The 15187-nt window shown below is 46.6% G+C and overlaps 1 protein-coding gene across 1 annotated transcript in view; it reads left to right on the top strand.

Moving 5' to 3' along the window:
* LOC111145297 (HECT, C2 and WW domain containing E3 ubiquitin protein ligase 2) overlaps nucleotides 1–15187 on the top strand; it is a 222453-nt gene that overhangs the window by 107305 nt on the left and 99961 nt on the right. Inside the window, exons 8-12 of the mRNA XM_022500135.1 lie at nucleotides 441–1805; nucleotides 2790–2885; nucleotides 12269–12419; nucleotides 13147–13250; nucleotides 13753–13877. Coding sequence (XP_022355843.1) covers nucleotides 441–1805; nucleotides 2790–2885; nucleotides 12269–12419; nucleotides 13147–13250; nucleotides 13753–13877 — 1841 coding nt within the window. The remainder of the gene's footprint in view (nucleotides 1–440; nucleotides 1806–2789; nucleotides 2886–12268; nucleotides 12420–13146; nucleotides 13251–13752; nucleotides 13878–15187) is intronic.

The raw sequence follows: 15187 nt of genomic DNA, 5'->3' as shown, positions 1-15187 counted from the left end.
GAGAGAGCTGCATGACTACATCGCTGTGGGAAAAACTCGTTCAGTCTGAATCCATTGTCCATTGACGTTGGAACAGAATTTGAATTTGTGTCCTGTTGCGAAACTAAAATAGCTAATCCACGATTACCTCCTGAAGTTTCCCAAGCAGATGGGCAAGCTTGTTTCTCAAAAAATCTCTCTTAGGTTTACTCCTGCATTGGGAAACTGAATTCTAGAATTTCTAGGAGTAGTGAACGCAGACACTTCATCAGTCACACTGACCAAAAGATACTAGTTCAGTAGTGAGTTGCTCATCTTTGCCAGGCAGCGAAACAGTGAAGAAGGCTTGCCGGGATGACCGACTTTGTTGAACTGGTGGGGGGGGGGCAAAGGTTCTGAACATTAGAAGTTTTTTTTGGTCATGACCGCTTTGTTTGAATACATGCTGTTTTCTCCTTCAGATGCTTCTCCAGAAGCTGTTGGCACAATCCTTGGGGTCAACACTGTGAATGGAGACCTCGGAAGCCCTTCTGATGAGGAGGACATGTTGGGGGGCCATCACGACAGCCCCGTGTGTTCCAATGGGCCAGTTTCTGAGGACAGCGCTGCTGACGGGACGCCCAAGCATTCTCTCAGGACTAGCTCCACTCTGGAAATAGACACAGAGGAGTTAACCTCCACGTCCTCGCGGACCTCACCCCCCCGAGGACGCCAGGATTCACTCAATGATTACTTAGATGCGATTGAACACAGCAGCCATTCCAGGCCGGGCCCGGCCTCCTGCTCGGAGAGGTCCATGGGCGCCTCGCCCAAGCTGCGGAGTAGTTTTCCCACCGACACGAGACTCAACGCCATGCTTCACATCGACTCCGACGAGGAGGACCACGAGTTCCAGCAAGACCCGGGCTACCCGTCTTCCTTGGAGGAGGAAGGAGGCTTGATCATGTTTGGCGCCACGTCGAGAACGGACGACGCGAGCCTGACGTCGCAGACGAAGCCGGAGGACACCCCGGCGGAGGCAGAGGAAGCGTCCACGAACGATGCCGCGTCCTTGGAGGAGAAGCCGGAACAACCTCCGGAGCCGGCGGAGGCCTCGCTGCCCGCAGGCCCGGCCCCGGAGGAGAGCGAGAACGGCGCGGAGGCCCGACCGGGCGGCGAGCAGGGCAGCGGCGAGCTGTGCGACTCGCAGGAGGCGGACCAGGCGGCGAGCGGGGCGGACACGGCGGCCTCGGACGCGTCGGGGGGAAGCCGCCGCGCCGTCAGCGAGGCCGAGTCCCTGGACCAGGGCTCGGAGCCGTCGCAGGTGTCGTCGGAGACGGAGCCCAGTGACCCGGCCAGGACGGAGAGCGTGAGCGAGGCCAGCACCAGGCCGGAGGGCGAGAGCGACCTGGAGGGCGCCGACAGCTCCTGCAACGAGAGCGTCGCGACGCAGCTGTCGTCGGTGGACACGCGCTGCTCCTCGCTGGAGAGCGCGCGCTTCCCCGGGACGCCCGCCTTCTCCTCTCAGGACGAGGACGACGGAGCCGGCGCCGCCGAGCCCGCGGGCAGCGCCGCCGGAGGGTCCCCCGCGCCCCTGCGGGCGCCCAGCCCTTCACCGGGGGTGGCGGCGCCCGGGGCGGACGAGGAGGCGCCGGCGGAGGACTCGGCGGCCTCGGCGGCCTCGGGCCCTGCGCCGCGGCAGGAGGAGGCCGGGGAGGTGTGGCGGCGGCGGGGGAGCCTGGAGGGAGCGGTCGCCCCCGAGAACCGGCCCCAAGAAGACGGCGACGCCGGGGAGGCCCGCGGGGCGTGCGAGGGGGCGGCGGCCCAGGAGGAGGGCGCGGCCGGAGGTAGGAGCCGGCGGGGCTCGGGCTCAGGCCGCCCGCGCGAGGGGAGTCTCGGGTTGTCCCTCGTGTGACTCGTGCTGCGGTTCTCGAGTCCGAATTCTGCCCCGTGGGCCGCGCGGGTAGCTTGGTCGTCCGGACGGATCTCCCACTGTTGGAGTGAGAGGCCTGTCAGGGGTGTCCGCGTCTCCACCGCGGGTCTGCGCGGGCGCCCGGGTTTCTCAATAGAAACGCAGACGGGCGGGCGGGGTCGCCGTCGGGGGCGGGTAGCGGCTTCGGACCCGCGTAGGTCACCGGCCCGGGAGGGCCGAGTCCGCGCTCTGCGAGCGCCAAGACGTGTCCGACTCCGCGGCACGGAAAGTGCCACCAAGTTGGGTGCTGCCTCCTGACACCGAAGAACGCGCTGTCCGAGCGTCGGGGAAGCGGATTCACACCCACAGTTTGCATTTTGTCTCAGTGAACACGGCCGGGCAACGTTTCCTTCGCTGCCTCAGAAACTCTCAGGATAATTCCTGCGCCCGAAGAGCCCAGACGCAAAAACGGGAATGAGTTTCCTTATTCTGCAGCTTTTTTTATTTTTATTTTTATTTTTTTATTTTTACCTGAGGTGTCCCTTTCTTCTTCCCTCCAACTGTTTTCCTTTTCTTCTTCTTTCTGTTTCCTTCATCGTCTTGTGGCCATGATGGGCCCCTGAAGGCCTGGGGCGTGACCAGGACCAGCCAGGAGGGGAACGGGGGGCGGTGGGTGCAGAGGGACATTCCTCTGCAGGACCCTCTTCTCCTGAGCGCTCATCTCCGGCTCTTTTCTTCTGTTTCTGGGCCGAGAGAGAGAGACAGAGAGAGACAGAGAGGCGCAGACAGACAGACTAGGTCCGGGATGTATGTTAGCTGTGGTGGTTGTTTGGGTTTGGGTTTGGCTTGGTGTTTCAGAGACTGTTTTGACACTGAAGGGGAAAACGCGACCCAAGCCCCCTTTTCTCTTTAATCCTAGGTTCTCAAGCCAACGGCCACCAGCCATTGAGATCGCTGCCTTCCGTGCGCCAGGACGTTAGCCGCTACCAGAGGGTGGACGAGGCTCTCCCGCCAAGTAAGCCCCTGTTAGCGCGCAGGTTCACGCCCCGAGGGCGCCAGGGAGACAGGCAGATCCTTTCCACAGGACCGGAGGGCGGATGCCCATTGCCCGAGAGGACGGGCTCTCAGGGCTGCCCCTTGACAGAGCAGCAGCTGGTGGGGAAGTTGGGAGCTGAAGACTCTGGCACTGTCCTATTGGGGGGTGGGGGCAGCGGGGTTGGGGGTTGGGGGGCAGCACACACTGTAATAGAGTCGGTGCTGTAATTGGGGAAACCGAACCAGATATTTGGGTCAGTTGAGTTCATAATAGAAAATTTTAAAAATTATGCCTGACAGCAGCATGAATGTTCAGTCAGGAGACAAACTGGTACGATCTCTAAGAAAATCCTCACTCTATGGGATTTACTTCTTTCTGTTCACTTATAGCATTTTACGTCATTAAGTGCAATGTTCTGGTTTTCTCCTTGGGGATATGCAGAGAAGTGTGAATAATTTCAGGCATTGGTCTACCATTTATGTGGAGCATGACAATTATCTGGGCTTTTGAAAGATATGTCATTTCTTTCTTTTAAGAAACATGTGACACTTAAAGGGGGATGGTTGAGGATGAGGGATTCTGGGAAAACAGTTGTACAACCTCTATCCACAGGTCTGAGCGATACCCATGGCCAGTAATAATCTGGACATCATCTAAGCTCTGTTTAACTCTCTAGGATCCCTTAAAGCAGTATTGCTCTTTAAGAGCAAGTATTTTGATGAATAGTAACAAAGCTCAGTAAATTCTGCTTGTAGGGGAACACATTGGAAAATATATCTTTCTGCATTATTGCTTTTCCTTCTTATTCAGTCTCTCAGCTCTCCCATCCTATAGGGGATCCTAGCAAGATGCTGATGCCCCTGTATTTTAAAAATGTTGGGACATAAGAGCACCTGGGTGGCTCAGTACGTTAAGCGTCTGCTTTCAGCTCAGATCATGATTCAAGGGTCCTGGATCCAGCCCGAGACCACCTTCCTACTTCAGGGGGGGGTATCTGTTTCTCCCTCTCCCTCTGTTGTTCCCCACCCCCACCCTGTGCTCATGTAAGCCTCCCATTGGGCTCCCTGCTCAGTGGGGGTCTGCTTCTCCCTCTGCCCTTCCCGCTGACAGGCTCTCTCTCTCAAATAAAAAAAAAAATCTAAACAAAAATGGTGGGACATAAAGGCAGGAGTGCAGGAATATGCATTTATAGGGCTGAAATGCTGAGTGCTTAGTTTTGGTGAGTGTTAACAAAAAAGCTGAATGGTACTGTGTACAATTGGCCAAAATATTGGCTTGATCCTTTGGAAATTCTGTTGTGAAGAGCTCCTCCCTTTGCTTATGTAGTTTGATAATTGAGGGTGGTTATTTATAGGAAGTACATATTTTAAGCAACTTTTAAAAATAGACCAAGATATTAATTAACCAGTGTGTCATCTGAAGCAGGTGGAGGAATAAAAAGAATTCCTTATTGTTTACCCCAGGAGAAAAGATTAGAGATGGAAAAGAAAAATACCCCTGGGAGGTAGTTGGATATAATAGGAAAAAAATGAATTGGAAACATGAAGAGAGGATTCTGGAAGACCTTTGTTTGTATGTGTCTGTGGATTAGTAGTAATTCAAGTTTCTGAGGCGTTGCATCACATCAGAGTATGGGTAAACGGCATCTTCTGGCCACATCTAGTTGCTCCGAATTTTATTGAACAATGATTTTGGTTCCAGATTGCATTTGATAAAGGCAGGTACTTTTCTACTGAAACTATGGCTGCTATTTGTGATATTTCAGTGCATTTGTTTAAACATTGATATTTGCATTATATAGAATTTATTTTAAGATTTAAAAAAACAGTTGGTTTATTTTAATAAGTTGATATATCTAAGAGCAAAAAAGCAATTTAATAGTGTATCCAATTTAATGAGTGACTGAAGAGGAGAAAATTCTTTCTTAAAAAAGTAGTTTTTTGAGATTATTTATCTGACAGGGGCGCCTGGGTAGCTCAGTGGGTTGAGGCCTCTGCCTTCAGCTCAGGTCATGATCCCAGGGTCCTGGGATCAAGCCCCGCATTGGGCTCCCTGCTCAGTGGGGAGCCTGCTTCCTCCTCTCTCTCTCTGCCTGCCTCTCAGCTTACTTGTGATCTCTGTCTGTCAAATAAATAAATAAAATCCTTAAAAAAAAAAAAAGATAATTTATCAGACAGAGAGAGAGAGAGAGAGAGCATGGAGGAGGGATTGAGGGAGAGGGAGAGAAAGAAATAATCCTCAAGTAGACTCCCCAGGGAGTGTGGAACCCCCATGCAGGGCTCCACACAGGGCTCACTCCCAGGATCCTGAGATCATGACCTGAGTGGAAGTCAAAAGCTGACCGCTTAGACTGACTGAACCCCTCGGGTGCCCCAAGAAGAGAAAAATTCTTAGTCCCTTTTATGCAACGTACAAATTTGGGTTTTTCTATGATCAAGAATAGGTTACAGATTATGGCCTGAGCCTGATTACTGTTCGGCTCTGTCCTCACACTGTTTTGGCCCCTCCTGTTCTCAGGTCTGTCTCATCCTTTTAACACCTTATTTAATCACGTGGCTGCTCTGCTAGTTGTCTGTCCCCAACCTAACCAGTTCTCTGCCTTCCTTTCCTAACTGGACAGCTCTGCAACCACCTCAGGCCATGCCTCCTACTTGGAGCTGTGGCATTCCACATTCCACACTGTCTTGTGCCTTCTGCCTTCATGCAGGGTCTCCGAGGAGGCTCGGCCATGGGGCGCCTGGTTGGATTGTACAGATTAGTCTGCCCCTTAAATGACCGGGCTAAGAGTTGTGCTTTTAACACTGTGAATTATGACACTCAAATGTGCCTAGTGCTTCATAGTTTACAGAGCATGTTTACCTACTTTATTTTTTGTTCTTTGTTACACTTTTATGAAGTAGGTCAAGTGGGTAGAAATTGGCTAAAATGATTCTTTAATTTCATTGATGGAGAAACTGAAGCCCAGATAAATTAAGTAACTTGTTTACGATCTCTACTTCACTAGTTGAGACAGAGTCTTAAACAACTTCCTTGTCCTCTATCAGGTATTCTGATCTGAGATTAGAAGGGAAGGGACTCTGGTGCGGGTAGATGAATGTAAATTTTGAAAGTTACTTAGCAGCAGAGTAGTGGCATATGTGATGGTGTGTCACCTGCTAGATACAAGCATCACCTTAAATAAGAGGTTTTGGGGGCTTCACTGAAGCTTTCTTCCATCATAGTGTTTTGAGGTCAGACCTAGGAAGCCTTAAAAAGCATTCAACTTTCTTCTCATTCTGCTGGATTAAGATTACTCAGCAGGACTCTTCCCCAGGGGCCCTGAAGTCTAAGAAAAGTGGTTGTGGCGACAATGTGAGCATTGCCCAGACAGGTTTGCTCTCTTAAGCCTTTGTATCAGACTCAGAAGCACATTTTCCTCCTTGTGTGGGTCACTGTCCACAACCCTTGGCAGGGCAGGCTGCTGAAACATTGCACCTTGGGCTTTGATGCCCTCCCCCCCATTCTTAATTCTTGCTTTTCTTTTCCTAGTTATTATTGTGTTACTTGAGCTTATTTCACTTTAAGAACCTTGTGTACCAACATACAGGGAGGAAACCACAGCAAACTTAGGCTTCTCTCTGAAGATTCACAGACACGATGAAGGGGATCAGCGGTGTCCCTTGCTGTACCTTTTCCCCATCACAGCTAATCATGGGGTGATCTGTGCATCAGTGTTACAATGTAGTCTCTGGACTCCTGTTTGATCTCTTTTTATGTAAAGCAGTTTTCCATGTTTGTTTGCTTCTTTGTCTAGTCTGATTCCTCCTATCTCGGGAACTGGGACCTGATCTTGGACTTGGTCTAGAGATGACAAAGCTGTAGCGATGTTCTACCGATTGTTTTTAGAATCTTACTCTTGCTTCAGGCCACGAGCCCTGTGATAAGACCTTGTGAGCTGTGTAACGCCAGCCCCTGGCTGAGAGAGGTTCTCGTGATCCATACGGTACGACTCTGTACAACTCCAGGTCTTAAGGGCAGCACGGCAGTGTGGAGAGCCTTTCCTGGAAATGGCTTAAATCTGAATCCGCACTGAGCGCCTTCAGAATTTGCTGATCTTTTTTTTTTTTTTTTTTTAATTTTATTTTATTTTCTTGGTGTTCCCAGATTCATTGTTAATGCACCACACCCAGTCCTCCGTGCAATAGGTGCCCTCCTAATCTTCTTCTGAGGTGATGGATGGCCCTGGCTGCTGGAGGCAGGTCAGGGCCGATGAAGCCCACTAGAATGTCATCAGTATGACAGATCTTGGTCATTTTAGCGTGAAGATAAGCTCAGCCCCTTCTGAAAAACTTTCATTTTATTTTTCTTACTGGCTATGGTATAATTGTGACTTAATCCCTTGCTGCACTGGGGACAAAAAGGAGCTGTTGAGTGTTTTTCCCCCAGAAGGGTAGGAGTTAGGAATGGGATTAGACTCTAAATGAACCATCTAGATTAGTGGACCCTGGTAGGATCCCAGGGTTCTTGCCACGGTGTTAGGACAAGCGCACTACTTAGGTGGTAAGTTCAAATGGGCAGGTCTGGAGAAACACAGGAGAAATGTTTATCATTTTTTTGTGGTTGTGCTGCACTTTCATTATTAAAGCATCCTTTGAAATGAAAGTTTAAAATAAGGCTGTGAATCTGAAAGGTATAATTACTCTAACTTTCTACTATGTTTAGGGCTAGGGGCTCTTATTTTCTAGAGCTTAAAAGTGAGTTTTAAGAGCTGAATTGATAATTCTAATCTAAAAGCTACTTTCTTTAAAAATGGATTTACGGTCCACCATAGACAGCTATTTGAGATTTTTAAATCTTTTTTTTTTTTAAATATATACAGACAGAAAAGATCACATTCCGCCTGCTAAATCCTCCAAGACTGAACATAGGTGTGTGTCAGTGCCCCGTCACTGGGGCCCGGAAGTCTCTTTGGGTCCCTTTCAGTCACTAACCTGCCTCCTATAGGGGAAATGGACCTACTGAGCTGACTTCCAAAATCACAGATAAGTTAACTTACTTTTGTACTTTGTACAAATGGTATATACCTCCTTGAGTGTTGAAATAAGGAAAAACTAATCTTTCAAACACAGCTGTCTGTCATCTACCACAAAAGCTTAATTTTTTCCTTAGAATACCTTCAGTTCATTATAACTTTATCATCTCACCCTGTGGTAAAAACACCATGGTTTATATAATTTCTTATACTGGTTTATACATTTACTTCCCAATGTTCAGTTTCCTCGTATTTCTAAACCCACTTATAACTCATTCAGGTCCCACTCAGGTCCTCTCATCCCCTTGGTTCACATGGTTCATGCTTCCCCAGAATTGTCCTCCTTTCTGTCTGTCACCGATCTTCTTCCCAGTCTCAGCACGCTCCCGCATGTGTTCACGGCCTCATGTCATCACCAGTTGGACAGTCCAGCGGAGACCAAGGTCTAGTGTGAAAGGACTGGGAAAGAAGCCTGATGAGATGAAGAGGGATCCCAGGGACGACCCCTGCTCCCTTCCCACATATGCTGATTCTAAAAGTTGGAAGTTAAGACCTTCCTTGCTCCGCCTCCCTCTGGGACCCTGCCTAGGGATTAATGCTGTGACCGTGGCCTCGGTGTACTTTTACACACTTTCCAACTCTCATGTCCCCTGTTGCCCAGCTGTTGAAAGGGGGCTGTTCTGTTTGAGTCTCAGGGTGTCTCCCAGTCCAGCAGCTCCTGGATCTCAGTTAGAGTCTTTTGGATAAAGTTTTGTTTCTTGTGAGCCTCTATGTCATGACCTCTTAGAAATCTAGCATTAACACCATGGGTTTGTCTAGTAACTTAACTGCTTTAAGTTCTTATAAATTTATGTCAGCGTTCCTCAGATTTTAGTGTGTCTAGGAGTCACTTAGAACGGTTGTAAAAAATGTAGACGACCGAGTCCTAGCTTCAGCTAGTCTGACCTTGCCCATCCAAGGTATGTCCTGGGAATCTGCATTTTTATTGATCCTCAAAATGATTCTGATACCTACTGCCAGAGTCCCACACTTTGAGAAGCATTTCTGTAGGTAACAGTTCTCAAACCTTGTTATTGCCATAAAGCTCTTTATGCAAATAAAATCTTATGTGCAAGACCAGTAGGCTCAAGAGGTAATACTGGGGCTGCAGTGGCTGACACTGGCTTGGCAGGTCCTCAGGACCGCAAGGCCCCTGGCTCTATACAGCTAAATTAATTAGAGTTTAGTTGGCAAATGCAGGCCCAGACATGAGATGTTGATAGGTTCTTACTAAACCTAATGTAGAAAAATGGGTGTCATTTTGAAGATTCTTACAATTTTAGAACCGAAAGGGACCTTAGCTAGGTATCATTCTGCCCTCTGATTTTTCAGGTAAAGAAACTGTGGCTCAGGGATGTAGTGATTTGTTGAAGGTCATGGAACAAAGGTGTGACAAAGCCATGGCTGGAAGCCCCAGGCCTTCTGCTTCCCGCTGTGGTGCACACATCCCAATACATTGTTCTCAGACGCATTGTGCCCTGATTATACACCCCATTTTACAATATGGCAAGACAAGGAAGTCAATGCCAAGTTCCTAGTCTTCTAATTCTGCCTGTCTGATTTTATCATGGTTTCTGAAAGAACTCTGATGCTGGGCAGTGAGTTCTCATATGCTTACTTGTACCAAGAATAAACTAGGCCCTGTATAAAAATGTGTAAGAAACCATACCCACCTCTCTCCACCCTGCAAGGAAACTTTGGTAGATAAATTAGAGAGCTGATCTTCCTACAGACACCTCTACTGTCTTTGGATGGAAGGGTACACTTGGGTAAGAGCCAACAACAGAACAGCCTTTCCAACCTAATGCTAAGCGTCCACTTGAAATCAGCAAGACAGCATTTCTCTTTATGGGATCTTAAGTAACCTCAGTGTACAGGTAGGACATCTGATAGGGCTAGTCTTAATGGGCATCCAATGTTCCACGTTCTTTGAAAGCAGATTTTCGGACCTCATTTTCTTATTCTCATCGCACACAGCGATGTCTTTGTTGAAACACATTAAGGTTATTCCTGGAGTTTGTGGGAAGTGACCACAAGAATCATTCTTTGTTACGATTTTATGTTATTGAAATTACTTGTTCTTTCAGTTCATGCTATGTGTAACATATAGTGGTAAATATATGTGGAGATTCCCTACTCTCCCTCCTCACCCATTTTGTTACCCATATGGCCTTTATAGAGACCATATTCTGTGGGGTAAATTCCTTTGTAGTTTGTTCAAGGAAAAAGTTCTATCTTTGAAGATAATTTTTTTACTTTCTTTTGTCAGAAAATGGAAAGTATGCCACAATAGTGTTTTCTTTTCTGCTTTAACTGCCAGAAAACTTAGAGCCAAATTTGAGTTATAAACTTATCTTGGGAGCTTGGCAGCCCCTCTCTTTCTACTTTTTTTAGTTGGTTTCTATTCTGTTTTTATCCCTAATTGACCAATTCTACATTTTTTAAATTAAAAGCTACTGTAGACACTTTTGGGGAAAGAAATGGCCCTTTGTTTTCTTGTGCATTTGAGTTGCATATACTATGTGCTTGAGTTATCCTGGCTTTAATGAGATGGAGTAATTGGTTCCAAAATCTTTGAGATGGGAAAGTATGCAAAGAGCAGAGCAAAACAATGGAATAGATCAAAGGATTTTTGGAAAATCGTTCCTGAAAATGCTCTAATGGAGTTCCTATTTGTCAGCTTATGGCAGGCTGATCAAGAGGTCTTTTGGAAGCGGCTCATTGATGGGATTGCGACTGTGTCCAAAGAATTCAGATTTGGCAGGCTGGTTCGTTGTGAGTCTGTGTTACCTTGGAGCATGAGTGGCACTGATTTGCTTTTTTGTATGTGTCATGCTTTTTCTCAGCCCAATTTTTCTTTCTCTTGCCATTTGTTATAAATTACCATGTGCTGGGATCAACAAAAACAGATCTTTCCACCCCCAGCCCTCCACTGAGGCAGCCCTCAGTGATCAGCTGCTGCTGGCTAGGCTCTACCATTCAGAGCCTTCCAACCCTGAGAACTGCATTAGAATACCTGCTCTGTTCACCGCCAGAGTAAATGCCATAGGTGGTCAGCAGCCAACACGCCTTCCTCCTAGTCTGCAGGGTTACACTGACCCATAGTGTCTCTTGATTAGCCATGTGATGACATGGGGAGTTTTGAAACAACTGAGCTGCTAAGGAGAAAAGTGCTTATTAATTTCAAAAAACATTTTACACAGAAATAGAAATGTATAAACACTTAGCTGGTTAAGGAGTAGATTTCTGTTTTATTTTTTAAAGATTTATTTATTTGAGAGAGAGAGGGAGAAAGTGAGTGAGTGAGTGGGGGTGGGAAGGGGCAGAGGGAAAGGGAGAGAAAGAATCCCAAGCAGGCTCCACAAAGCACGCTCCACACCCAGCGTGGAGCCCGATGTGGGGCTCAATCCCACAACACTGAGATCATGACCTGAGCTGAAATCCAGACTTGGACATGTAACTGGCTGAACCAGTTTTTGTATATTGTATATAAATTGTACTTCCCAACTACAGTCATTTTCAAAATTTTGCCTTTTGCAAAGATCAGCTCATGCCTTGTGTATTTTGATAGGAGAATGGTCCTTTAGAGGGTCTCAGAGGAGGTCTGTCTGAGTCTAGAGATCATTCTGCTTTCTGTTTCTACTGAACATGCACTTATGTATTTGTTTACAAAGGTGAACAGACTTAATCAAGGAGATTGCTTAAACACAAAATTAAATAATACTTTAAAATGTTGTATTTATTTGAGGTTGGAGGCAAGTAATCACTCTTGTTCTGAAAATGTATTCATCTTTGGGAAAGTGCAAATGGAAGTTTGTAGATTATGACACTATTTGATGACTGGGCTAGCATTATTTTCTTCTGAAGACTACATTTACCAGAATTGTATGTAAATATGCACTTGGAAGCTTCCAGCTCTACTTTCATTCATGCTGGAAGAAAAGAGAGAGGAAAATCAGTTTTTGGTGAAAACAGTCATTGACATCAATTTCAAAGTCTTCTGATACCAACAACCTGTATTTTTGAAACATTGGCGCTCACACATGAAGATGGGCATTGTGGACAGGTCTGGAAGGATTCTCTACACTGAGAGATCCTTTAAAATGGGGGTATTCCACACACGGGGTATGTTTTTTAACTGATCACAGCAGATCCTGAAGTAGACTGAGGGAGGTGCCTGGTGATGCTGTGAGACGTGTGTTATTAGCCCCAGTTTCTAGCACATCAGGGAAAACCCGTGCTGGAGTTCATGAACCACATACACGGCCTCTGCTCCTCCTCTAACCACTCTCCGTGCATTCCTATGGTGTAGACTGGGAGGCGCGCATCGACAGCCACGGCCGGATCTTCTACGTGGATCACGTCAACCGAACCACCACGTGGCAGCGGCCGACGGCGCCCCCGGCCCCCCAGGTGCTGCAGAGGTCCAACTCCATACAGCAGATGGAGCAGCTGAACCGGAGGTGAGGATGGACATTTCAGCTCTGGCTGTCGCGTGGTTGGCCTTATGCTCATGTGGGTGGCAGAAGAAAACATGGTTGTCTCTCTCGTCGGTGGGTGACCTGTCATGAACATGTAGCTGGTACCTCTTTTGATTTATAGACTTCACTGAACTTCTCTTGGTTGAAAAAATAAGAACCACAGGCATACACCACTTGTTTGGAAACTGGAGAGGAAATAAGTAATGACGACCCTTTTAGCCAACCCAAGGCATTGATTTTTAGTAAAAACAGAGTGAGTGTGTGTGTGTGTGTGTGTATAAAATATGAAGCCAAATATCTTTCTAAATACCTAGAATCTCTATTCATCATACATCTTTATTATCAACTAAGCTTTTTAAATGTCATTCTTTTGTGAAAATTAATGGCTACGAAATAAAAAGTTCTTTTCTTTCACAATGTAAGAATTTAATTTTCTTTGATTGAGTGCCACAGTTTTTTTTTTCCCCCCAGTTTTATTACTTTGTTAGGAAAGTGTTCCACAAACCACAAACAGAAGGAATTCAATGCATTGTAATTTACTTAAACAACAGATGGCCCAGAAGGTCAGGGAGTGGATAAAGGTATAAAGTTTGGGGAAGAAATTTTGGCTGAGGCTGAGAAGATAGCTGAAATTTCTGGGCCGTAGAGGAATGGTTGGGTCCGTAATTTTGGAGGCTGCTGTGATGTAATGCTAGGCTACTGATTTTAGGTACCAGAGTATCCGCAGAACCATGACGAACGAGAGGCCTGAGGAAAATACCAATGCTATCGATGGGGCAGCGGAGGAGGCTGACTTTCACCAAGCCGGTGCAGGTGAGAGCATGTGGTTGGTTTGGTTTGTAATCTCACAAACGTAGAAAACAAATAATAAGGATCTCCAACAGATGAGGTTTTTCTTTTAGTGAACTTTATATCTTCAGTAAGATCTGGTAATCCAGTGCCAATAAGAGAATTCACCAGAGACCTCTTCTCATCCTCGACTTTTTACTAGTGCTAAGAGAAGAATCACAAAACCAGATAGAATATAAATAACTAATCTCTAGATGTGTAAGATAGAGGAAAATGATTGAATCTGATCACTTAAAACATCTATGCATGCATTAACATGTTAATAGTGGCTAGAAGTACTCCATTCCATTCCAGTCAGGTCTTATCTGTGAATTTAAATGGAAGCAAAGAGTGTTTGGAGGATGAAAATAATAGTAAATGATGTAGCTATTCTTTGGCTCTTTTAAAACATAGATGGAAGTGAATAGATATGTTTCCACTACATAGAAAGGTTTCCCTGAAAGCCTTTGTGGTCTGCCCCATCCAGATTTCCGGCGGGAGAATGTCCTGCCCCACTCTACCTCTAGATCCAGGCTCACGTTGCTGTTACAGTCTCCCCCTGTGAAGTTCCTCATCAGCCCAGAGTTCTTCACCGTGCTGCATTCTAACCCTGTGAGTACCGAATCTGAGAGTCTGCGGCGGACAGAGGGGCAGGCCAGAGGAAATTATCCTGGTTTGCATAATGAATTGTAAGAATGAGAAGAGCTGTTTACTGAGCACTAAGTGCATTCCAAGGTCTGTGTTAAGCACTATGTATGTTCTAACCCATTTGGTCCCAATACACCTAGGAGTCAGATGAAATTTCCATTTTTCCAGATAAGGAAACTGAAGCAGAGAAGTTAAATTTTTGTAAGATACAGGCTTCCAGTGATGGAATGACCGAATCATGGGACTAAAATCTATAGCCTACGAAATACAGCCAATATATTGTAATAGCACTGGATGGTGACAGTTGGTGGCTGTAGGGCCCAGGACGCACTGAAAGTCAAGTTTGAGCCTGGGAAGGTGGGCAGAAGCCAGGTTACATGACCTAGACTCATATGTGGGACAATTCTGGGAAAGGGTAAGGCTCTTATACAAAGGACAGTGGGCTAACATTTGCAATTGTTACTGTAAAACATTATCATTCTGTGGTGGGAAGAGCTTTAGGCTTGAAATCAGATAGCTCAAGTTTTCCTTTGCTTATCTGTTTGTCCCTTTGTTCATGCATTCATTCAACCAGGATTTATTAAATGCCTGTGATTTGGCTGGTACAGTCCAGACTGGGGATAGAGTGGTCAACAGGACAGAGCGGATTATGATAACAAACTAGTGAACCAGAAAAGCTAATTCAAATGGTGCAGTGTGACATGAGGCATCATACATGGGACAAGGGTGTACTCAAGGATGAGCTCCTGGAGGCACTGCTTTAGATGGGGTGGACAGGAAGACCTCTTTGGGGGAGCTACATGTAAGCTGTTTGTAAAATGTCCAGGAGCCAGTAGGGTAAAGGTCTGGGAGCAGAACCTTCCTTGCCAGGGTAAAGCAAAGGCTCTAAGGCTTGAATGAGTCTGATGTGGTATAGAATAAGGTCAGAGAGGTGAGCAGGGCTTCAGAATGTAGGGCTCGTGTGATCTGGCAAACAGTTTGGGCTTTATTTTAAATGGATTTCTTCTAAGGGGATTTCCTGTAGGGGTGTAATGCCAATGTTTATAAGTTCCCTCTGGCTGCTTAGCTGAACATAGGTTTTAGAGGGCAAGGCTGGCACCCGGGACACAAGTGAAAAGGTCCACAGTGAGACATAGGAGGAGCTGGGACTAGTGCAGTAGCAGTAGAGATGGTGACAAGGGGATGAATATGGGACATGTTTTGGAGGAAGAGCAGACATTCTTGTTAGTACTTTAGAGGGTGGGGACAAGAGAAAAGAAAGGCTTCCAGAAAGA

Source organism: Enhydra lutris, unplaced genomic scaffold (genome assembly GCF_002288905.1).
Source record: "Enhydra lutris kenyoni isolate GAN:26980312 unplaced genomic scaffold, ASM228890v2 scaffoldscaffold1, whole genome shotgun sequence".
In the NCBI taxonomy this organism is placed as follows: Eukaryota; Metazoa; Chordata; class Mammalia; order Carnivora; family Mustelidae; genus Enhydra; species Enhydra lutris.
Note: the sequence above shows the minus strand (reverse complement) of the source record. Positions and strands in the feature narration are given on the sequence as shown.